The sequence below is a fragment of the Dermacentor silvarum genome, chromosome 1, assembly GCF_013339745.2.
Source record: "Dermacentor silvarum isolate Dsil-2018 chromosome 1, BIME_Dsil_1.4, whole genome shotgun sequence".
Taxonomy (NCBI): domain Eukaryota; kingdom Metazoa; phylum Arthropoda; class Arachnida; order Ixodida; family Ixodidae; genus Dermacentor; species Dermacentor silvarum.
The window spans coordinates 6,844,174-6,868,009 of record NC_051154.1 but is presented as its reverse complement, the minus strand read 5'-3'; the positions used below and the strand labels follow the sequence as shown (position 1 = coordinate 6,868,009).

Sequence of the window (23,836 nt, the reverse complement as noted above, 5' to 3'; positions counted from 1 at the left end):
GTGGTGCGATCTGCTTCGTCGGCTGCTGCTCACAGTGGGGCCGCGCGGGCGCCGTATCTTGAAAGTGATCTGCGACGTGGGCGAAGTGCGTGCGTAGAGTGCCGGTAGCTTCGTATGCGCTGTGCTTTCGACGTTTAGTTCGCGTTGAAGCGAGACCAGAGACAGCGTGAAGGTCAATTTGCCCGCCGCTGCTGACAACTCTCACAGATCGACGGCATCAGTCACGCCTTCTACACAGACGATATCACCGTCTGGAGTACGAGCGGCAGTGACGGCCATATCGAGGAGCGACTGCAAGAAGCGGTCAACATGGTACAAACGTTCTTACGGCAGGCCGGTCTCTCGTTATCGGCAGAGAAATCAGAGTTACTACTCTACCGCCCGAAATACAAGGCGCGCAGAGACGCATACGCGGAATTTTAACGTCCTGACGACGGACGGTACACCGATCCCCACGGTGGACCAAGTTCGCATTCTAGGCATGGTCATTCAAGCCGACGGCCATAACGACGCCAGTATCACTCACATTTCCAAGAAGGCCGAAGCAATGGCTAAATTAATTAACAGAGTAGCTAACAAGCGCGGGGGACTGTCTGAGGAGAATCTCCGCAGACTATTCCACGCGTTCCTCATGAGCCACATCAACTATGTGGCTCCCGCCCTCCTGTGGGAAAAAGGAGATGTACGCCGTCTCGACGTGATCATCCGCCGGTGCGTTAAATAGGTGCTCGGGTTACCGGGCAGCACCCGCACGACCAAGCTCAACGAGCTAGGCATTCATAACACATTCAAAGAAATCGTAGAAGCTCAAAAAGTCTCTCAAATTGTAAGGCTGTCTTCCACTGAAGCTGGGCGACGGTTACTAGCACATCTCGGGCTCCAATCTCCCGTAACCCAAGAAAGCCCGCGACAGCTCCCCGAAGAGCTGCGCGCAAAATTTACGGTATTACCGATACCCTGTAACATGCATCCCACACATAACGTGGGGAGACGTCAGGCACGGGCGCGAGCCCTACTCAGTACCGCAGCCGCCATGGAGGATAACGTGGCCTTCGTAGACGCAGCGCAGTACGGATATACGGACCACTTTGTCTCGGTAGTAACAACAATCAAAGGCGAACACTTGTCGTCTATGACTTTATAAATTCAAACGCTGATCGTGCCGAGCAGGTCGCTGTGGCACTAGCTCTCGCTGCCACCGACCGCACCGCCATTTACACAGATTCGCGCGCAACCGCACGGGCCTTCATGACGGGCTCGGTTTGTCGGGAAGCCGCGCGCGTTCTCTATGCTGCTAATTGGTCAGACAAAAAGCACATCATCTGGTTCCCGGCACACGTTGGCCGACACGTACACGGAACCATCCTTAATGCCAACGAGTTGGCTCATTCCCGGGCGCGAGGTCTCACATTCCGCGTCGGGGAGAACCACTCGGAGGCTGAGGACGTTACTAGGTACTTCAGAGATCCGTTGTTAACCTGTAATGAAATCTGCAAACATTACCAATTGGAGCGGCGGAAGTACCCACTCCCGCACCCAAACTTAAACAGAGCTCAGTCTATCACTCTACGTCTGTTACAGACGGAGGCGTATGCATCGCCTCTAAAATGTTCCAAATACATGGATGGCATTAGCCGGGGTGCCCGCGCTGTGGCCACCCCAAATGTACCTTACAACACATGCTGTGGCAATGCCCTACGTTGCGCGAGAGCAGCGAGTCTCCCTCTACGGAGGCGGACTGGAACAATCTTCTCACTAGCCAAGACAAAAGAGACCAGCTTAGGGCCATCCAGAGGGCCCGCGACATGGCCGTGGAGTTTAACCTCCCCGTCCCGTCGTGGGAGTGGCCCACCGGTGTCACCCCCTAACGGGGGTCGAGCGCCGCCTCCGGATAATAATAAAGTTCTTTGCCTGCCTGCCTGCTTGCTGCTGGCGTGCTTTCTCACTCCGGCGTTTTAACAGGGAGTTTCCGCGGTCATTGAGCGAGATGTGTTCGTGTTTACCTGTGCGCGCGTGACACCATGCTTGTCTATTTAGTTAGTAAGCGAATGTTTACAACTTTATACGGCCCATCAAACTACTATCCTTGCTTCGTATAGCTCTCTACTAATTTGCTATCGCAATCGATGCTTCGCCTTTCGGGCGAAACTGCGACTTTTTGGTGGCACGAGCACCGAGTGACTCTTGTTATTGCGTAGCAACTTACGGCTAGGGACCGACTTCCGCGTTGTCCCAGAGTTGGGACGAAATAAAAAATAAATGATAAATATGGTCGCAGTTTCACCCGAAAGGCAAAGCATCAATTGCGATAGCAAATTAGTAGAGAGCTATACGGAGTTAGGATATTAGCCGTATAAACTTGGACATGCAGCAGCACCAGCAACGCGCAGAACTGTTGTCGACGCCGTCGGCGTTTTGCCCGCGTTCGCACCGAACGCGGGCGGCGTTGGTGACTGTTGCCGGTGCCTCTGGGGGCGGCTCGGAGGTTTTCGACGAGATCAAAATGGGACACTGGTCGAGCAGCGTCGGAAATCTTACCCACCTTCTCGCCTCGCAAAGTTTTATATAAATACGCATTTGGTGCCGCAGCTAAACGTCGCCTCCCCTCCCTCCCTCCCGTCCCCCCACGGCCTTTCGCGCGACAGATAAAGTCGCGCTTGCTCTCTATATATGGTGATATTAAAGGAGGAACGAGACGCAGCCCTTCAGGGAGCACGGCGCCGAACGCGCGTTTGCTCTCCGACGTGCGTTCGCTCCCCGTGAAAGCGCACGTCCTTCGCGCCCTTTCACTCGCACATAAAGCGTCCGGAGCGCGGTGACGATTTCATCGCCGTTGACGTCATAGGGAACCTCACGGCGCCGGCAACGGCAACAGCGACGGCGACAACGACGCCGACGGCAGAAATCTGCTTCGGAGTGTCCATATAATTGCTATCGCAATAAAAATAAACACGGGTAGATATCAATGGTTCTACTTATGGTTGATGATAGATATGACATCAGAGCACACATTTAGTACAGTAAAGAGCTAATTAAGTGTCCGGAATAATTAGAAGGAATTCAGGAAAGTCTAAGTGCCATACACCAAAGCACACAGTCGTACCCTTTAGATACCCATACTCACCGCATCAGTACAGGTTTCCGTGACTCCAAGACCAGAAGTGACGTCACCAGTGACGTCACACTTAACCCTTTAAGGCCCAGTGATTCCAAATGGAATCATCAATTTTGTAGCTCACTGGGCAACCCCTGGTTTAAAAAAAAGGTTGTTCTTACGCTACTACTCATATTTAGCCCGTGCCCTACATATGCTGGCAAGCTGCTAGACTCAAGGAAGTGCTGCCACCTCTGAACGAAAAAATAAAAGAATCGCTTGCACTGTTCCCGCCATTCGCTGAGATCCCCTCTTATTTTCACCGTGCAGAGGTAAGACAATTATTTTATTTTTGTTTCGATCATTTCGCCTTTGATTATTAGGTGTTATGCTATCCCTTCGCAGTAAATTTATTCGGCGACAAGTATTTGCGGGTACCGGAGAACTTTGTGAATCTTGATGATTCAAAATGGAATCATTGGGACGTAGCGGCCCCGACCCATCACGCGATACATTTTCGATTGACGTTGCATCACTGACTAAATTGCGTGTTTGTTCGCGCTCGAACGGCGTTTTCATGCCGTACTTGGCCATGTTTTGGGCGCGTGTTACCTGATAGATCATTATCGCGTTAGGAGCCTGTATTGTTGGTGGAGCCTTGCTCTGCTTTTTGTGATTTTATGCTGTTGATATGAGCTTATGCCCTGTAGATGGACTTTTTTTGTGAAATCCCTCCGTAATACGAAAACATTTTCTGTCAGAACATATGGCCACAATCAGCACATGTGAGTTTTATGGGAAAAAAGAATGAAGTCTCGAAGCTTGTGCTGATCCCTCGAGGTGACATTGATTCGTCCGATGAAAAAAAAAGTCACCGCGCAAACTAGAAAAAATAAATAATGTGCTCTTACTCCCGCATTCGGTGCGAGAAGTGTGGCACATACCTCTGCCTCAACAAAGAAAAGAATTGCTTCAACGAGCTTCATTTAAAATATATTTTTCACGTATTGCTTGAAACGACGCATTTCAAGTCCACCAAGTCCCACTGATTCCATTTGTAATCAATAAACAAGTTTTGATTGAAAAGTGTGAGCACAGATTTTTATATTTTTTTTACCTACCACGATCATGCACATCTAAAATTGTAAAGAACAATTTTTTACATTGAACCGAATTAATTTGGGCCTCAAAGGGCTAAAACCAGGAGTACCCGCTCATTACTAATTCAAATAAAAACAAGCTAATTAGAACTACACACCACCTGACACAGCGGAGGGGTGACGTCACTCCCCCTCTCGTTCGCACCACACGCTGTGTGACAGGTGCAACGGGCAGAGCATCCACGCATCAAGGATTGATACACAGAGTGCTTACGTTAGCCACGCACGTGTACGGAAATACAGCATACATCCTCATCCGTGCGGGCCGTCCACCTTATTGAATTTATTGCATTTCTCAAAGTAAAATGCGCCAGAAAACGACTTACACACAACCTGCAGACATAATATCATCGGATTGTAATTCTAATACACGAGAAAGCAGAATTCATTTATGCAGAAACTCAAACACAAAGCCCTCCAGCTGCCGTTTGTTTTTGGGTGAGTACACACCGAAAAATTCTGACCAAGTAGAGGCTAACAGATTCGCTGTAAAAAGTCACCGTTTCGCCCGACAGGCGACAGGCGAAACACTGATTGCTTTAGCGAATTATTAGCGAATTTTTAGACAGCTATTGCAGCAAGGTTAGTAGTTTTATGAACTGTATAAACTGCTGTAAACATTCGCTTACTAATTAACAAGCACAGTGCCACGCGCGCCCAGGCAAACTTGAACACATCTCACTCGATGACCGCGAACACTCACTATCAGAACGCTGGCGTTATGAAGAGAGGCAGCACAGCAGCGGCGAGCCATTTCTCCTTCGTATAGTTTCTCGCTTCATCGCAAACCAGTTGCGCGAGAACACAGCTCACACGAAGTCATCAGCTATCTCGGGTATGCCTCCAGCGCACATTGCCTCCATGACAGGACGCGTGCGGCCGTGCTCAGCCGCGCAGCCGCGGCCTCAGCAGAAGTGGACACGCGCGTTAAGAATTACCGTGCCTTAACATGTTTGTTACACTATTCTGCATTATGCTTATTGTCTACCCACACTCCTCTCTGTAATGCTTCGGTCCTGAGAGTAAATAAATAAATAAACTCGAATTTTTTTTGCATAGGCTTTCTCATGCGTTATCAAACGTATCCGCCTTTCAAAGGACAAAGTGCTATTACACAATTAATTTGTTTCTCAGGAATGTAAAATTACAGTATTATTATCTGGTGCACAACAGGCATGTTCACTTGCTCCAAAAAAGCCGTTTATTACCACACTTAACGTTTTGGAAATATGATGTGATCGCATTACCAGTTACTGTTCGGTCCTGTGTAAAACACAATTATAACGCAACATTATCTAATCTTCAAGAAAATATCGACACCAGAGAAACAAGACACAAAGAAAAGTGGTTTACACACCCAAATCCAACAAGTTGTTACTTTACACTTAAGCATGAAAATTTTGAGGTCTCCTGCCACTCAAGCTCTCAGATTAGGCTGAGTTCCAAACAGCAATTGACTTGATGAATGTGTGAATTCTCCCTTCTTTCCTTTCAATGTTAAACAGATATAGATGTACGTATATACGTGAATATAGAAACACATATATGTAAATAATTACGTATATCGGTATATACCTATGCATATAGTTTCTGTCACATTTATTTTGTGCTACTTCAGCTGAAATGCTCAGGTTGTATTTGTGATGATTGAAATTGGACTCCTGGTACTTATATTACCTTCAGATTATGGAAGACCAGCGCTTAGACGAAGCGTACATAAAAGAAAGCGATACGCGCATTGCGCTTCCAAGCAACCGAATGAGTTTATTGTTTCTTGCCTTCAGCATTGCACAATTTATACAAAGGAGAAGCATCTTAAAAGTTTCGATGAAAGAAGCATTGCTATGATTCGGTATAGGTACTATCGGCCAACAAAGTTTACGGACCACGCAGAAAACGCTAAATATCCGAGCAGCCTTTAAAAGTACTTCAGTAGGACGTTCTGGTGGGCTAGTTGGTTCATAGCTTTTAGAAGTTTATAAACTGCGCAAGAAAACGAAGACACAAGAAGGAAAACACACACGACACCACGAGCGCAGTTTTTTTTTTTTTTGCACACTGCCAACTGTTTATTTCTGGGATAGCAAGCAGCATATATTTCACTCATGATCCTGAACACGTGCCCCCATTGTCATTGACACATGTGCCGATAAACACAAAAAACACACACACAAAAAAAATAATATATCTGCTGTGTAACCTTGTAAACAGGATTGCGACAGGCGATCGCCAAACTAACCAAGAGCCGTTCTTGCTGCGTCATCTTGCTGCGCTCGTGGTGTCGTGTGTGTTTTCCTTCTTGTGTCTTCGTTTTCTTGCGCAGTTTATAAACTTTAAAAGTAGCCAGTAAAACCGTACATCACAATGTTTTTCGCATATAACAGTACAGGTTGGAAATGGGAATACGAGGCTGCGTTTTGGAGCTGCTGATATATTCAGCTTTTTCTCAGATCCCTTGGTCCGTAAACTTATTCTTTTTCTCTGTTTTCTCTATTTTGCGCTGCTTTGTCTGCCACATTTGTATTCTCTGTACATTTTGTCTCGCATATTACTTTTTAAGTGGACCAGTACGAAGGCTCTCTAGCTGTTCCTGGGCACTATAATAAACATCTGATTGATTGATTGATTGATTGATTGATCATTATTATTGCAGTATAAAGTTGTGTGTTACGTATCTACTACTATATTATTTCAGTGCAGTAGCTTTTGTGTATAGTGTGACAATTTTTTTAAAAGCATTAATTACGAAAGTGCCATGAAACGCTATGTGCCTGATCATATGAATTGTGCTATTAATTTCCTCTGAGGCTGAATAACGGTTGGCTACCGTATCCAGTATTGTGCAATAAAATAATATGGTACAGTAATTGTTACATGCCTCACAGAACAAATCGAATGTATTTCTTAGAAAAAACATCACAGCAGGCTGAAAACAATAAGCATTTTTATTGGAATTTTTTATCTACTGTCTGGTGACTTGAAGTCTATAAATTGTGAAATTACCTTTATATATATATATATATATATATATATATATATATATATATATATATATATATATATATAACTCGCCCATACCTCCCATACCTCGATGCCTTTCTCGCAGTCTCTCGTCCTTCTGTCTTCGAAGTGATGTCCTCTATAAGAAAAACTCGAACAGCAACGGCAAACCCTACCTTCTCGTCATACCTGCTGACATGCGCGACGACATTCTTCTTGCCTGCCATGACGAGCCCACATCTGGTCACTTAGGCTCCTCATGAACTCTCGCCAGAGTTCGACAGGCGTACTACTGGCCCAAACTTTCTACATCTGTAAAGCGCTACGTCAAGAGTTGTCGTGAATGTCAACGCCGCAAATCCCCGCCACTGAAGCCCGCGGGGCTGCTGCAACCGATCGCACCACCCAGGGCACCATATGATCAAATAGGAATGGATTTACTCGGGCCTTTTCCATTATTATCAGCCGGGAACAAGTGGATCGTAGTCGCCACAGACTACTTAACCAGATACGCCGAGACAAGGGCTCTACAACGCGCTACGGCTGCCGATGTTGCCCAATTCTTTATAGACCAGATCGTTCTTCGACATGGAGCCCCGTCGTACGTGATCACTGACAGAGGCACAGCTTTCACGGCCCAGCTGATTGAGGACGTATTCAAGCTAAGCTACAGGAGCCATCGCAAGACCACTGCATATCATCCGCAGACCAACGGGTTGACGGAATGACTGAACAAAACCATCGCCGACATGTTATTTATGTACGCCGATGTACAACATAAGACGTGGGATCAGGTTCTACCGTACGTAACTGTTGCGTACTACTGTGCCATCCAGGAGACAACGCGATTCACGCCGTTTCGTCTTGTCTATGGACGTGAGGTTCAGACCATGGTGGATGCGATGCTTCCACACGATTAGGACGCGTTGCTTACCCCTGACACTGAGCAATTTATGCAGTACGCCGAAGAAGCTCGCCAATTGGCACGCCTACACATCACGCAACAACACAGCGTAGATGCACGCCGCTACAATCTTCGCCATCGCCAAGTGGAATACCACCCGGGCGATCAAGTTTGGGTGTGGACGCCGGTGCGCCGCCAGGGGTTGTCAGAGAAACTGCTCAGTCGCTACTTTGGACCCTACAAAGTGCTGCGTCGCGTTAGTGACGTGAACTACGAGGTTCTCCCGGATAGTGCTACATCGCCCCAGCGTCGAAGGCACCACTCGGAGATTGTGCACGTTGTACGACTCAAGCCTTATTTCGCGCGATAGTGCGACAGCGTCTCAACTTTATGACGTACTTTCTTATTTTTCTCTCCCTCACCCCTACTTGTGCATACTTTATGTTCGCTCCCTCTTTTTTTTTCCCTCTACCTAAGTCGACTAGCACTAGCATCGGGACGATGCCCGTTTTTTTTTTTCACAGTGGGAAAATGCCACCAGGTCACGAGCTGCGGCAAGCGCGAGCCAGTATTCAGGCAAGGAGAGAAGAAGACGAAGTTTTTCGTTTTTGGGGTCAGCCATCTTCTTGGCTAGTGCTCCTCTCTGCCGGTGCAGTACTTCTTGCTCTGAAGGCCTTCTGAAGGCGCCTACCACAACGTACGTTACGGTTCCTAGTCTCCGTGATCCTGGGACATTCTCCGCCCAAAATGGCGTTGACGTCGACGACTGGCTCAGCATGTATGAGCGTGTTAGCCGAAGCCACCACTGGGACCCTACCATCATGCTTGCCAATGTGATATATTATCTGGACGGGACACCGCTTGTCTGGTTTCGCACCCATGAGGTTGAGCTATCCAGCTGGGACACTTTCAAAGAGAGGCTTCGCGACCTCTTTGGCAACCCGTCAGGTCGCCAACAGGCTGCGCGAAAGGAGCTTGCTACCCGTGTCCAGTAGTCGACAGACAGAATCGTATGTCGCCTACATACAGGAAGTGCTCGCGCTTTGCCGGAAAGTCGACGAGCACATGACCAAGGTTTACAAGGTAGGCCATATCCTAAAAGGCATCGCGGACGACGCCTTCAATTTGCTCGTCTATAACGACGTCTCTACTCTCGACGCCATCGTCAAAGAATGCCGCCGCTTCGAGGTAGACAAAAGCCGCCGCGTCGTCCCACAGTTTTCCCGGCTCCCAAACACCCCTGCCACGTCCTCTTGCTCCGCTCTTCCTGCCACACGACCTTTTTCAAGAGAACGTCACTCGTATCGTTCACCGTGAGATTGAAGCGGCGAGTCCGGCCCCCCTTCATCCACGACCCCTCGACGGTACCTTTGACCCAGCGGCCCCTACTATTTCCGTCATACAAGCAGTTGTGCGGCAAGAAATTGCCGCACAACTGCATCCCTACCGCCTGCTCTGTCTCCCGACCTGATTCGGCATCCATTCCCATGGCCACATCCTTCAACGACCAGTATTTCGCTCCCCGACCACGCAATCCTGCTGAATGGCGTACCCCCGACGACAAACCGATCTGCTTCCGCTGCCACCGAGTTGGTCACGTATCCCGCCACTGCCGCAGCACCTGGATGCCGCCGTACTGGAGCTCATTCCCTGCTCCTCGCCCATACGCCGACGCTCGCCGTTACTCACCTCGCCGTCCGTACTCTACTTCTGATGCCCCTGACAGCCGCTCCTCCGGGCGATCGCCGTCGCCTCAACGCCGTCGCTCCCCGTTACCCCGCACCTCCACCACGATGTTACGCGAAGAACGAGTCAGTAAGACGGGCAACTATTTACAGGTTGTATTTACAACAGCGGTTGCAGCGCTGACCAGTTAGGTTCACAGCGCGAGCCCAGCTCGTTCTTCCTCTTCGTTTCTCGAGTGATGGCACCCGCGCGCCTCGGTCAAACAATCAAATACCACACGCGTGTAGCAATATAATGCAAATGAGCTGTCCCATACATTTGAATAAGTGCTTCAATAGTACGACTTGGCAAAGGGCAACGAAAGACCCTACGATTCTCAGGTCTGTAGTATCTGATGTTATGTAATTTCATTAATGTCGAGAAAGACAGACTTGAGATGTTGAAAGCAGTTACAATAGAACATGGCCTTTACACAGTGAAAATGTTTCTAGCAATACACTGAATTCCGCTCAATGTGAAAGCCTCCCGATGCGGTGTTGATGCATCAAAACAACCAAGAAAAATAAATGAGGTGCTCCATGGGGAAGATTAGGCAGAAAGAAGAATCGGGAGGAGACAAGCTGGTAAATTTTAGCGGTTCTAGATGTTTTTTGAGAGCGCTACAGATGTTTCAATTCTCTTTTACTGGTTTTCTTAGAACCCACGTTTTCACGTTTGTTTCATACACCAACAAGCATAATTATATTGACACGCATACTACTTTATATGTATCCGGTGAGCGTATTTCATCATCATCATCATCAGCCTATTTATGTCCACTGCAGGACGAAGGCCTCTCCCTGCGATCTCCAATTACCCCTGTCTTGCACTAGCGTATTCCAACTTGCGCCTGCAAATTTCTTAACTTCATCATCCCATCTGGTTTTCTGCCGACCTCGACTGCGCTTCCCTTCTCTTGGTATCCATTCTGCAACTCTAATGGTCCACCGGTTATCCATCCTACGCATTACATGGCCTGCCCAGCTCCATTTCTTCCACTTAATGTCAACTAGAATATCGGCTATCCCCGTTTGTTCTCTGATCCACACCTGCTCTCTTCCTGTCTCTTAACGTTAGTCCTAAGATTTTTCGTTCCATCGCTCTTTGTGCGGTCCTTAACTTGTTCTCGAACTTCTTTGTTAACCTCCAAGTTTCTGCCCCATATGTTAGCACCGGTAGAATGCAATGATTGTACACTTTTCTTTTCAACGACAGTGGTAAGCTCCCAGTTAGGATTTGGCAATGTCTGCTGTATGCACTCCAACCCAATTTTATTCTTCTGTAAATTTCTTTCTCGTGATCAGGGTCCCCTGCGAGTAATTGACCTAGATAAACGTACTCCTTTACAGACTCTAGAGGCTGACTGGCGATCCTGAATTCTTGTTCCCTTCCCAGGCTATTGAACATTATCTTTGTCTTCTGCATATTAATCTTCAACCCCACTCTTACACTTTCTCGGTTAAGGTCCTCAATCATTTGCTGTAATTCGTCTCCATTGTTGCTGAATAGGACAATGTCATCAGCAAATCGGCGGTTGCTGAGATATTCACCGTTGATCCTCACTCCTAAGCTTTCCCAGTCTAAGAGCTTGAATACTTCTTCTAGGCATGCAGTGAATAGCATTGGAGAGATTGTGTCTCCTTGCCTGACCCCTTTCTTGATAGGTAACTTTCTACTTTTCTTGTGGAGAACCAAGGTAGCTGTGGAATCCTTGTAGTGTTTGCTAAGATATTCACGTATGCCTCTTGTACTCCTTGATTACGCAATGCCTCTATGACTGCTGGTATCTCTACTGAATCAAATGCCTTTTCATAATCTATGAAAGCCATATAGAGAGGTTGATTGTATTCCGCAGATTTCTCGATTACCTGATTGATGACATGGATATGATCCATCGTAGAATATCCCTTCCTGAAGCCAGCCTGTTCTCTTGGTTGGCTGAAGTCAAGTGTTGCCCTGATTCTATTAGAAATTATCTTGGTGAATATTTTATACAATGCTGAAAGCAAGCTAATGGGTCTATAATTCTTCAATTCTTTAACGTCTCCCTTCTTATGGATTAGTATAATGTTGGCGTTCTTCCAGTTCTCTGGTACACTTGAAGTTGTGAGGCATTGCGTAGAAAGGGTCGCAAGCTTTTCAATTATGATATCTCCTCCATCCTTGAATAAATCTAGTGTTATTCCATCTTCTCCAGCAGCTTTTCCCCTGGGCATGTCTTTCACGGCCCTTCTAACTTCATCGCTACTTATAGAAGGAGCCTCTGTATCCGGTTCATCACTATTTCGAATGAAAGTAGTTTGGCTGTTTTGGGTACTGCAAGGTCAGTATAGAATTCTTCCGCTGCTTTTACTATGTCATCGAAATTGCTGATGATATTACCATGCTTATCTTTCACTGCATACATCTTGCCTTGTCCTATGCCAAGTTTTCTTCTTACTGATTTGATGCTGCGTCCATATTTTACGGCTTCCTCAATCTTCCCAACGTTATAATTTCGAATATCCCTTACTTTCTTCTTGTTGATCAGTTTTGACAGTTCAGCGAATTCTATCTGATCTCTTGAGTTGGACATTTTCATGTTTTGTCGTTTCTTTATTAGGTCCTTTGTTTCTTGGGAGAGCTTACGTACTGGTTGCCTTGGTGCCTTACCTCCCACTTCAATTGCTGCTTCTGAGATCAACCTAGTTACGGCTTCATTCATTACCTCTATGTTGTCTTTATCTTCCTGTTCTAAAGCTGTATATTTGTTTGCGAGCACCAGCTTGAATTGGTCTGCTTTTATCCTTACTGCCTCTAGGTTCGCCTGTTTCCTCTTGACTAATTTTACTCTTTCTCTCTTCAAATTGAGAGAAATCCTAGACCTCACTAACCTATGGTCACTGCACTTTACCTTATCTAACACTTCTACATCCTGCACTATGCTTGGATCGGCAGAGAGTATGAAATCTATTTCATTCCTTGTTTCTCAATTAGGGCTTTTCCAGGTCCACTTCCTGAAGAAGGTATTCATTATTCAGAGCCCATTCCTTTCCGCGAATTCTACTAACATCTCTCCTCTTGCATTCCTAGAATCGATGCCGTAGTTGCCAATTGCTTGCTCACCAACCTGCTTTTTCCCCACTTTTGCATTGAAGTCGCCCATGACTACAGTATACTGAGTTTGCACCTTTCTCATTGTTAATTCAACATCTTCATAAAACTGTTCTATTCCTTCATCATCGTGACTAGAGGTTGCGGCGTAGGCTTGTACTACCTTCATTTTGTACCTCCTATTCAGCTTTATTACGACGACTGCTACCCTCTCATTTATGATGTAGAATTAATCAATGTTGCCCGCTATGTCGTTATGGACTAGAAGTTCTACCCCGGATTCTCTCTTATCTGGAAGACCTCTGTAGCAGAGGACGTGGCCGTTAGTCAGCACTGTGTAAGCCTCACCAGTTCTTCTAACCCTCACTAAGGCCAATAATATCCCAGGCAATGCCTGACAATTCTTCGAATAGTCCTGCTAAGCTAGCCTCACTCGATAGGATGCGCGTGTTGAGCTTTCAGGTTCAGTTTCCATTGGCGGCCTGTCCGGACCCAGAGATTCTTAGCACCCTCTGCCGCGTAGCAGGTCTGACCGCCACCTTGGTCAGGTGCTCCGCAGCCACTGGGGACTGAGGGCCATAGGTAAATTGTAGGCGTCATGAGGGAGGTAGTGGCCGAATACTGCACCAGGGAGGCCAATTCCTGTTTTGGTGAGGGAGTGACTTTTGATGAAGCTTAGTGGGCCTTCCTAGTTTGGCTGTACCTGAACTAGTATAGCCCCACTAGCTCTCGGCAATTATTTTTTTTCTTGCCGGTGTCAGGCACCACTCCATGCCTGAAACTGTAGTGGACTGGAGTAGGATTCGAACTTACGACCTTCAGATTTGAAGCCGGGTATTCTACCTCTACTCCACGCCACCACCGACGTAGTTCACCGGCTAACAAATGTTAGCCGATGAATCGTATCGTTAGCCCGCACGTATCGGAAGTTTCGCGAATGTTATCGATGGTTCTATTGTCTGTTGTGGACGAACATAATCTGATCGCATGCGCGGCACAAATTGTGTAGTAGTTTCTGGAAGGCGCGCGGGCACCAGCCGGAACTTTGGACGACTGATATGTAAACCTGACGCGCTTCACCCGAAGTTCAGATTTTCGACGATCGCCAACCTTGCTCGCCGCTATCGCTGCGATTGAGAGTTACTTGTTTTGCTGGGCACAAGCTTGCCCAAAAAACGAGTTAAATTTGTGACTCCCAGTTCTGACTCTGCATCATTCTTCACCGTCACTACTACGTGACAATATTTCTCATACAGACCTTTCAATGATACTTTACACACCTAATTCTTGCGCAGTTGGCTGTGCAATGAGCTAACAAAAGTGAAATCGTACAGCGACTTTTGATATGATATGGCATAGTCGTGCAGGTGTTAGCAAAGCGATCTTGTAGACAGACAACGCCGCGAGCGCTGATGTCGATATTTTGTGCACTAGTGTTACTTCAAAGGTAAAAAGAAACTGTTGCGGCAGGCGTACATTTATTAATCAAACGTGTTTTAACAACGGAGCTGTTTAAGCCGGGCGTAGTGTGTCAACGGCGAACAGAAAATGTGGGCCAATCCTGGCGGCAGTGGCATGAGCCTGCTAAGTCTAGATAAGCATGGTTGGAACTACTTAAGCTTATTCAGTCAATAGCCAATCGATAGCCAATCAATAGCTAATTGATAATCAATCAATAATCAATAAATTCCGGAAAATGCTGGGGATGACTTGGTAGTGCTTAGCATAGCCCAAATACGTGGCCAATACCTTGCGATAGCCAATCGATAGCCAATCAATAGCTAATCGATAAATAATCAATAAATTCCGGAAAATCATAAGGATGACTTGGTAGTGCTTAGCTTAGCCCAAATACGTGGCCAATACCTTGCAACAGCCAATCAATTGCTAATCGATAATCAATCAATTATCAATAAATTCCGGAAAATGCTGGAGATGCCTTGGTGTTGCTTAGCCTAGCCCAAAAGCCAGAACTAGCTAGGTGTACATCAGCTTCGCTGTGTCTTTAGCATTGCTCCTCCAGTGCAAGATACGCTATTTTTTTTTATATCTAAAACAGCATACACACCACAAACTTATCGTTTCAAGCTCAGTTTACAGCGGGCTGTCTTAGGCCACATTTGGACGGTTGAAGGCAAAATGGTCAAGCAACAGTGCGCCGCAGCCGAGGAGCGAGCGTCGGCGCGCGTCAGAGCTTGTGTCAAGTGGTTGGGTGCCCTTTTCCTCCAACTGGACGCGAAGCGACGCGTTGGCTTGTCGGCGCGCGCCGATGCGTGCCGACGCATGCCAGTGGTTGGGCCACAGAAGCGCTGGCCACGTGCAAAGGCGCCGTCTCCACACTCTTTCCTCCTCTCCCTACGGAAGCGCGCGACGTTATTTGCCTTGAGCATAAAGTAATACAGTAAACGTAAAGAGTGGACACTCCCGTAGGCCCCTGCGGCCGACATTAAAGTCACTGGAACCTGGAAAGTACCGCAACCCTTTTCGCTTCGCCGCCGCACCGCCGATTGGTCAGTTGCAGTCAGGTAATCACTCTCCGCCATAGATGGACCACGCCGCGCTGGAGCGGACAAGCAGACAAAGGCGTCGCTCGCACACGCCGCCTGTATGAGCCATCGATGAGGTCGGATTTTGCATTTTGTGTAATTTAGGGCATATGGAACTTTCCTAGACTTAAAACGAAACGAAAGGAAATACCCGGGTGCTGCGCTTTCGGGTGCAGCAACCACCAGGAGTCCGGTAAAGCTCTTTTCGCGATACCAATAGGTGACCCGTAGAACGCGCAATCGCAGGGAATTGTGGGGCGCGCCGTCTGCTAGCAGCTTCCGGTTCGACGGACGACGCGGCGGCATCGGCGGCCTGCCCGGCGCACGTGTTTTTCTACGCGGTTTCAACTGTCAGTCGTGCGAAGCGTTCCGTCCGCTTTGTCGACCAGCAATGTCGTACCATTCATGCAACCCGCCGTGGTTTCTCAGTGGCTATAGTTTTGGGGATGCTGGGCACGAGGTCGCGGGATCGAATCCCGGCCACGGCGGCCGTATTTCGGTGGGGGCGAAATGCGAAAACACCCGTGTACTTAGATTTAGGTTCACGTTAAAGAACCCTAGGTGGTCCAAATTTCTGGAGTCCACCACTACGGCGTGCCTCATAATCAGATCGCGGTTTTGGCAAATAAAACCCCATAATTTTTTTACCATTCATGCAGCTGATTTCTAGGTTTTAGTTCACTCTGGGCGCGACGATGACGAGTCAAGAAAGGCAAGGATATGCTTTTATTCATAAAGGAACTTTGGTTTTCGTTTCGGCAGCCTTTTTTGTTTCTGCCAGGTTTAGCTCTATATACAACTTGGATGCACCGTCACTGACTGCTCTGCCTGCGGGTCAGTCAGAGAGATGAAAAAGCTATCTTTATCCGATAATTTATCAAGCGTATAGAAGCATTACTTAGAAAATCGGGTACTGAGGCGATGGCTACAGCGGTGCATGCTGCTCTGTGATCTTAGCTAAAACCCGATATCGTCGGTATAACGGCGCAGCCAACGCTGAAAATGATAACTTTGCGCGCTGTCAACGGCATTTCTCGGTCGAAACTCTAGGTTCATTTGAAGTGGTACGTAGTTAGACGTTGTCGCTTTTTTGCCAGCAATGGCCGTATCACCGTTACATTACGGCTGCGCATTATCTCTATCTGTGCTGAAGAAGCTAAAGTGGGATAGTTGGTTACGAGTATTATATATGTATCTCGCTCTGTCCCACTTAAATTCGCGCCGTAAAACCTCGTTTCATAATACCTTTATATGTGCATGCGAGTACTGAAATAGTTCTGGTTGCCTGAGTCAATGTTAGAGAAAGAAATATCTTGGGGAATCATTCCGTGTCGGCCCTTATACAGCTAATCGCCGCCTGATAAGTGGCACTGTACATTCATTTTCTTTTTGTTCATGGATCGTCTCTGCCTTGTTGCAGTTTTGGAAATGCCAGCCATTTCTCTGATGCTTGTGCACAGCTGACTCAACAAGGGTTGCTGCAAGGCAGTAGTTACATGCGTTCACCTTTAACGCTTGAATTTGAGCAGCCAACGTCTGAACAGTCGACGATAGTTTTGCTAGGCATCTGCAACCGGGTAATCTTCGAGGGGGACAAAGCCGGGCTGCAAGCGCAAGTGGCTCAGTCAGCTAAGGCGTTGCGCCACTGAGCACGAGCTCACGGGATCGAATCCCGGCCGCGGCGGCCGGCCGCATTTCGATGGCGGCGAAATGCGAAGACGCCCGTGTGCTTGCGCTGTAGTGCATGCTTTCACTGGGTCCTTGGTAGTATATTGTCTTCAGGAGTCCTTGCTGTCTGGCTGTCTTGCCGGAAAAGTTACGCGCAACTCTGCTCCTAGCTGCGGGAGCATATATAGGAACACTAATTTTTCTTGATGTGCTCTGCCACGTAGCGGAATCGGTGAATCTCCTTAGCTCGGCCGCGAAACGGCTCGAGTGTCCACTCTGATCGTTTACTAGGTTACTCTATGCCGCGAGATCGAACTATAGGTGGCAGCACCGTCACCGCGTTAGTGGGGATAGGCGGTCGGCGGCGCGCATTGAAATATACGCGTCGGCGTTCCGCTGTGAACAATTTGGCCCGATTTTCTGGGAATGAAACCCGCTGACTGCAGTGAGCTGATCTTATGTTGCCCTCAAATGCCAGATTTTTGCATGAAATGCGCACAACGTTTCTATTTACTTCAAAGAAGCGCAAACTGTCATTCAATGGGTGATGGCACCCACCTACACAGTCTCTATTTCGGCACTTTCTCGGGGCTTTTTGTGTATGCTTCGCTTGCGTTCCGCCTACTCTGTTAATATTGTTGCGTCAATTATTAATACCGCATTCCCTGAGAACCTTGCACTGGTTCAAAACAGTCTATTCCTGTACAACGAAGGTAATGCGCACTCTACAGCAGCTTTTCTTATTCTTTTTTTCTTTATTCGCTGTAAAATGCAAACAGCTAATGAGTTCAAACAGGCAAGCTGTGACAGCACGTTAGGAAGATCATCAGGTTCCTTCAGACGAGACTATTTTTATCGACCTTGCACGGTGTTACACGCACGACAGCGATGTGACAAACTTATAATTATTTGAAAGTGAAATCATTAGGCAGCGTTATTTCAGCTAATAGTGGTCCCTGTCTTGTATCAAGCTAACCACAGCACAATGAAGAGCGACAGGAAATTATAATATCCTCCTTTCAACTCAGTATAATGACGTCCTCTGTCAAGAGACTGCCGTACTACACACGATCTTCGTATAATGTCATATTTTAGCTTTCCTTTTGTAGCAGCTAATCAAAATAGAAAAGCGCGCGACCTAATTGTGAGGCAAAATTAATTCGCCCTAGTGGCATCAGAACCAGACATTCAAAGAACATCTCTGGTCACGTAACCACTGAGCGAGAGTCATGCGATACCCGCAATTATCATAGTGCAGTTATCGTAATATAAAGTGTGTGATGCGATATGGTATGAGTCGCGCTTGCGACTCTTTTTTCTACTGCTGTGTGATGTTCACACCACCCCGTTCATGTTTCGTGGTACCACAGAGTTTTCGGAGTGATCAACACAACGTGACGAGTCCCTAAAGCGCGGTATTCACGTCTCGCTGCTACAACTTCATTAAAATGAAAAAGGTAAAACGCTTTTTGTGACGTTCTTGAAAAACGAAATGATAATAAAACTGATATGATTGTCGCAAGCTGAGTGTGCGACAATCGCCCATCGCGCGCTCGACACGGGAGTTCACTGCTCTTATCTATACCACGCAAAGACGACAGCGCAACGCTAAATGGTTTGGTACACCGCCAAAATGCAGACCATCATTTATGAATGTGCTACAGCCATGGAAGACGCTGCCTTTAAAGCTATTCACGCCGTGTACGCACATAGTGATTAGCAGACGACGCGCGGCGCAACCCACACTATCTGCAGTTGAACCAGTGCCCGCCAGGCGGCGACTCTGCTCGTTCGCGCGGCCACAGAGACGCAGGCCACGTGCACAGTCGTCTCCATTCCTGTCCAATCGTATCGTCTCCATCCCTGTCCACGATACGGACGCAAGCTGCCCAAGGTATCCACCCGGGCAGCGCATGCAGGGGATGCATGCGGGGGCTAGAGGTAAACAGTTTCGCTGTAAACTTGGGTTGAACGTTTGGTGAATCTATGTAGCCGTGTCCTGAAAGCTAGCCAGCGTTTGTATAATCACTTTACTAGCTTCCCCCCGTAGTGTTTTATTATTTGTTGAGGGTAATATTCCACTACCGTTCTCGTTTGTATTGTGTTCTGTCCTGAGCCAAGAAATGTACTCAATATTCCGCTTATGCTCTCGGGAGGAAAAATCTGATCAAAAAGAAGACCTTGTGCAGTATAGGTGAGCCTCTTGAGTGCCTCCCCCTGTGCCTTCAGCCTTTCGAGGTTATCACTGTTCTCCTGCACGAGGCTGTTGAGTCGGTCGAGCCAAGTCTGCTGGCTGCGGCGCAGGTGCTCCTCCATGCACTGCAGCTCATACTGCAGGCCGTTAAGCTCCTTGAGCAGCTCTGCACACTGGCGGTGGCTGCGGCGCGTGCCCTCCTCCTTCTCCTCGCTGACCCGCACCAGCTGCTGCACAGCAACGAGCGTCTGAGCGTCCGAGCGAGCGAGGAGCCCCCCCCCCCCCCCCCCCGCCCCCTACCTGCTTAAGCAGGATGTGCGCCGCCAGGTACTTGGCATTCAGCAGCCGCCGGCAGATGTCCAACTCGCTCTGCAGTGAGCTCACCTGCAAAGAGCCGCCATTGTTCAAAACCTCCAACACACAGCAGATAGGCGGATTCATGCCTTTAAAAGAGACGAGTTAAAATGCATGCCGTCATTGCTCCAAGCGCGCAGGCTTAGGCTATTTTTGGGCGTGTAAGAGGAAACAGTGTGGTGGTAGTAACCGACCGAGCCAGATCATGGAATAGAACGAAGAAATTTCAAAAGACCTATACAGCGACCGGAACGGCAGTTCGTATAAGACACAATCATGTAAATCCCACGCACTGTGGAAATCTGCGCATAAGCCAAGTGAGCATGGCAAGACGAAACGGCGCAGCGTACTACGGCGAACGGCCATACCAAGGCTGCGGAGACATGGCGCTAGACCACGGCATGCAAACCTTCGGACGCCAGAAAGAGGCAGAAGAGAAGTACGCATGCGATTGTGTTGTCCAATGGTTAAACCATTGTGTTGGGAGAGCAAGGTATTATATTCGCACCGACGGACAAGTAATTCTTTTATATTAAAGCGAAATTTACATTGCGAACACCCCTGACTTTGCTGAGCGTGGCTATCCTTCTGTTTTCTTGTCGATTAGCTGTGGCATAGCAAATAAAAGCTACGATTAAAACAGTCTGATAATATCATCATGAGCCCAAATCCCATGCACGCTTTTTCCGTGCCAACGAGCTGACTGGCTTCTGTGTCGCATTACGAAGCACGTGCCTGTGTCCATTACGAAGCGCGAGAAGGACGCCACTGCTCCGGTACGCAAGGCAGACGACCGTTCGTGCTACAGTGTGGTTGCCGCAGGATTTATCCGTGTTGGTGTGCTCTTTCGTGCGCATTCTCGTGTGCTTTTTTGTGTGATCGTGTGTGTGAGCAGCTTGCCTTAGGTTTTCTGTACTTGACTACGGTTCTTTGGTGTGCGCATGTGTGGCAGACGGTTTTTACTAGCGGTGTGATGCCGCGAAACTGTTGTGTGCCGATGTACAACTCGAGCGCGAGAAGGACGCCACTGCTCCGGTACGCAAGACAGACGCCCGTTCGTGCTAGTGTGGTTGCCGCAGGATTTATCCGTGTTGATGTGCACTTTCGTGCTCATTCTCGTGTGCTTTTTTTGTGTGTGATCGTGTGTGTGAGCAGCTTGCCTTAGGTTTTCTGTACTTGACTACGGTTCTTTGGTGTGCGCATGTGTGGCAGACGGTTTTTACTAGCGGTGTGATGCCGCGAAACTGTTGTGTGCCGCTGTACAACTCGAACGCGAGAAGGACGCCACTGCTCCGGTACGCAAGGCAGACGCCCGTTCGTGCTACAGTGTGGTTGCCGCAGGATTTATCCGTGTTGGTGTGCTCTTTCGTGCGCATTCTCGTGTGCTTTTTTGTGTGATCGTGTGTGTGAGCAGCTTGCCTTAGGTTTTCTGTACTTGACTACGGTTCTTTGGTGTGCGCATGTGTGGCAGACGGTTTTTACTAGCGGTGTGATGCCGCGAAACTGTTGTGTGCCGCTGTACAACTCGAACGCGAGAAGGACGCCACTGCTCCGGTACGCAGGGCAGACGCCCGTTCGTGCTACAGTGTGGTTGCCGCAGGATTTATCCGTGTTGGTGTGCTCTTTCGTGCGCATTCTCGTGTGCTTTTTTGTGTGATCGTGTGTGTGAGCAGCTTGCCTTAGGTTTTCTGTACTTGACTACGGTTCTTTGGTGTGCGCATGTGTGGCAGACGGTTTTTACTAGCGGTGTGATGCCGCGAAACTGTTGTGTGCCGCTGTACAACTCGAACGCGAGAAGGACGCCACTGCTCCGGTACGCAGGGCAGACGCCCGTTCGTGCTACAGTGTGGTTGCCGCAGGATTTATCCGTGTTGGTGTGCTCTTTCGTGCGCATTCTCGTGTGCTTTTTTGTGTGATCGTGTGTGTGAGCAGCTTGCCTTAGGTTTTCTGTACTTGACTACGGTTCTTTGGTGTGCGCATGTGTGGCAGACGGTTTTTACTAGCGGTGTGATGCCGCGAAACTGTGTGTGCCGCTGTACAACTCGAACGCGAGAAGGACGCCACTGCTCCGGTACGCAGGGCAGACGCCCGTTCGTGCTACAGTGTGGTTGCCGCAGGATTTATCCGTGTTGGTGTGCTCTTTCGTGCGCATTCTCGTGTGCTTTTTTGTGTGATCGTGTGTGTGAGCAGCTTGCCTTAGGTTTTCTGTACTTGACTACGGTTCTTTGGTGTGCGCATGTGTGGCAGACGGTTTTTACTAGCGGTGTGATGCCGCGAAACTGTGTGTGCCGCTGTACAACTCGAACGCGAGAAGGACGCCACTGCTCCGGTACGCAGGGCAGACGCCCGTTCGTGCTACAGTGTGGTTGCCGCAGGATTTATCCGTGTTGGTGTGCTCTTTCGTGCGCATTCTCGTGTGCTTTTTTGTGTGATCGTGTGTGTGAGCAGCTTGCCTTAGGTTTTCTGTACTTGACTACGGTTCTTTGGTGTGCGCATGTGTGGCAGACGGTTTTTACTAGCGGTGTGATGCCGCGAAACTGTTGTGTGCCGCTGTACAACTCGAACGCGAGAAGGACGCCACTGCTCCGGTACGCAGGGCAGACGCCCGTTCGTGCTACAGTGTGGTTGCCGCAGGATTTATCCGTGTTGGTGTGCTCTTTCGTGCGCATTCTCGTGTGCTTTTTTGTGTGATCGTGTGTGTGAGCAGCTTGCCTTAGGTTTTCTGTACTTGACTACGGTTCTTTGGTGTGCGCATGTGTGGCAGACGGTTTTTACTAGCGGTGTGATGCCGCGAAACTGTTGTGTGCCGCTGTACAACTCGAACGCGAGAAGGACGCCACTGCTCCGGTACGCAGGGCAGACGCCCGTTCGTGCTACAGTGTGGTTGCCGCAGGATTTATCCGTGTTGGTGTGCTCTTTCGTGCGCATTCTCGTGTGCTTTTTTGTGTGATCGTGTGTGTGAGCAGCTTGCCTTAGGTTTTCTGTACTTGACTACGGTTCTTTGGTGTGCGCATGTGTGGCAGACGGTTTTTACTAGCGGTGTGATGCCGCGAAACTGTTGTGTGCCGCTGTACAACTCGAACGCGAGAAGGACGCCACTGCTCCAGTACGCAGGGCAGACGCCCGTTCGTGCTACAGTGTGGTTGCCGCAGGATTTATCCGTGTTGGTGTGCTCTTTCGTGCGCATTCTCGTGTGCTTTTTTGTGTGATCGTGTGTGTGAGCAGCTTGCCTTAGGTTTTCTGTACTTGACTACGGTTCTTTGGTGTGCGCATGTGTGGCAGACGGTTTTTACTAGCGGTGTGATGCCGCGAAACTGTTGTGTGCCGCTGTACAACTCGAACGCGAGAAGGACGCCACTGCTCCGGTACGCAGGGCAGACGCCCGTTCGTGCTACAGTGTGGTTGCCGCAGGATTTATCCGTGTTGGTGTGCTCTTTCGTGCGCATTCTCGTGTGCTTTTTTGTGTGATCGTGTGTGTGAGCAGCTTGCCTTAGGTTTTCTGTACTTGACTACGGTTCTTTGGTGTGCGCATGTGTGGCAGACGGTTTTTACTAGCGGTGTGATGCCGCGAAACTGTTGTGTGCCGCTGTACAACTCGAACGCGAGAAGGACGCCACTGCTCCGGTACGCAGGGCAGACGCCCGTTCGTGCTACAGTGTGGTTGCCGCAGGATTTATCCGTGTTGGTGTGCTCTTTCGTGCGCATTCTCGTGTGCTTTTTTGTGTGATCGTGTGTGTGAGCAGCTTGCCTTAGGTTTTCTGTACTTGACTACGGTTCTTTGGTGTGCGCATGTGTGGCAGACGGTTTTTACTAGCGGTGTGATGCCGCGAAACTGTTGTGTGCCGCTGTACAACTCGAACGCGAGAAGGACGCCACTGCTCCGGTACGCAGGGCAGACGCCCGTTCGTGCTACAGTGTGGTTGCCGCAGGATTTATCCGTGTTGGTGTGCTCTTTCGTGCGCATTCTCGTGTGCTTTTTTGTGTGATCGTGTGTGAGCAGCTTGCCTTAGGTTTTCTGTACTTGACTACGGTTCTTTGGTGTGCGCATGTGTGGCAGACGGTTTTTACTAGCGGTGTGATGCCGCGAAACTGTTGTGT

General features: G+C 48.6%; 1 protein-coding gene across 1 annotated transcript in view; it reads right to left on the bottom strand.

Annotated features, from left to right (window-relative positions):
- The window catches only part of LOC119456331 (coiled-coil domain-containing protein 125-like), a 260,423-nt gene that overhangs the window by 50,835 nt on the left and 185,752 nt on the right, over positions 1-23,836 (bottom strand). Inside the window, exons 3-4 of the mRNA XM_037718042.2 lie at positions 19,685-19,768; positions 19,371-19,614 (exon numbers count right to left, since the gene is read on the bottom strand). Of these exons, the coding sequence (XP_037573970.1) occupies positions 19,371-19,614; positions 19,685-19,768 (328 nt within the window). The remainder of the gene's footprint in view (positions 1-19,370; positions 19,615-19,684; positions 19,769-23,836) is intronic.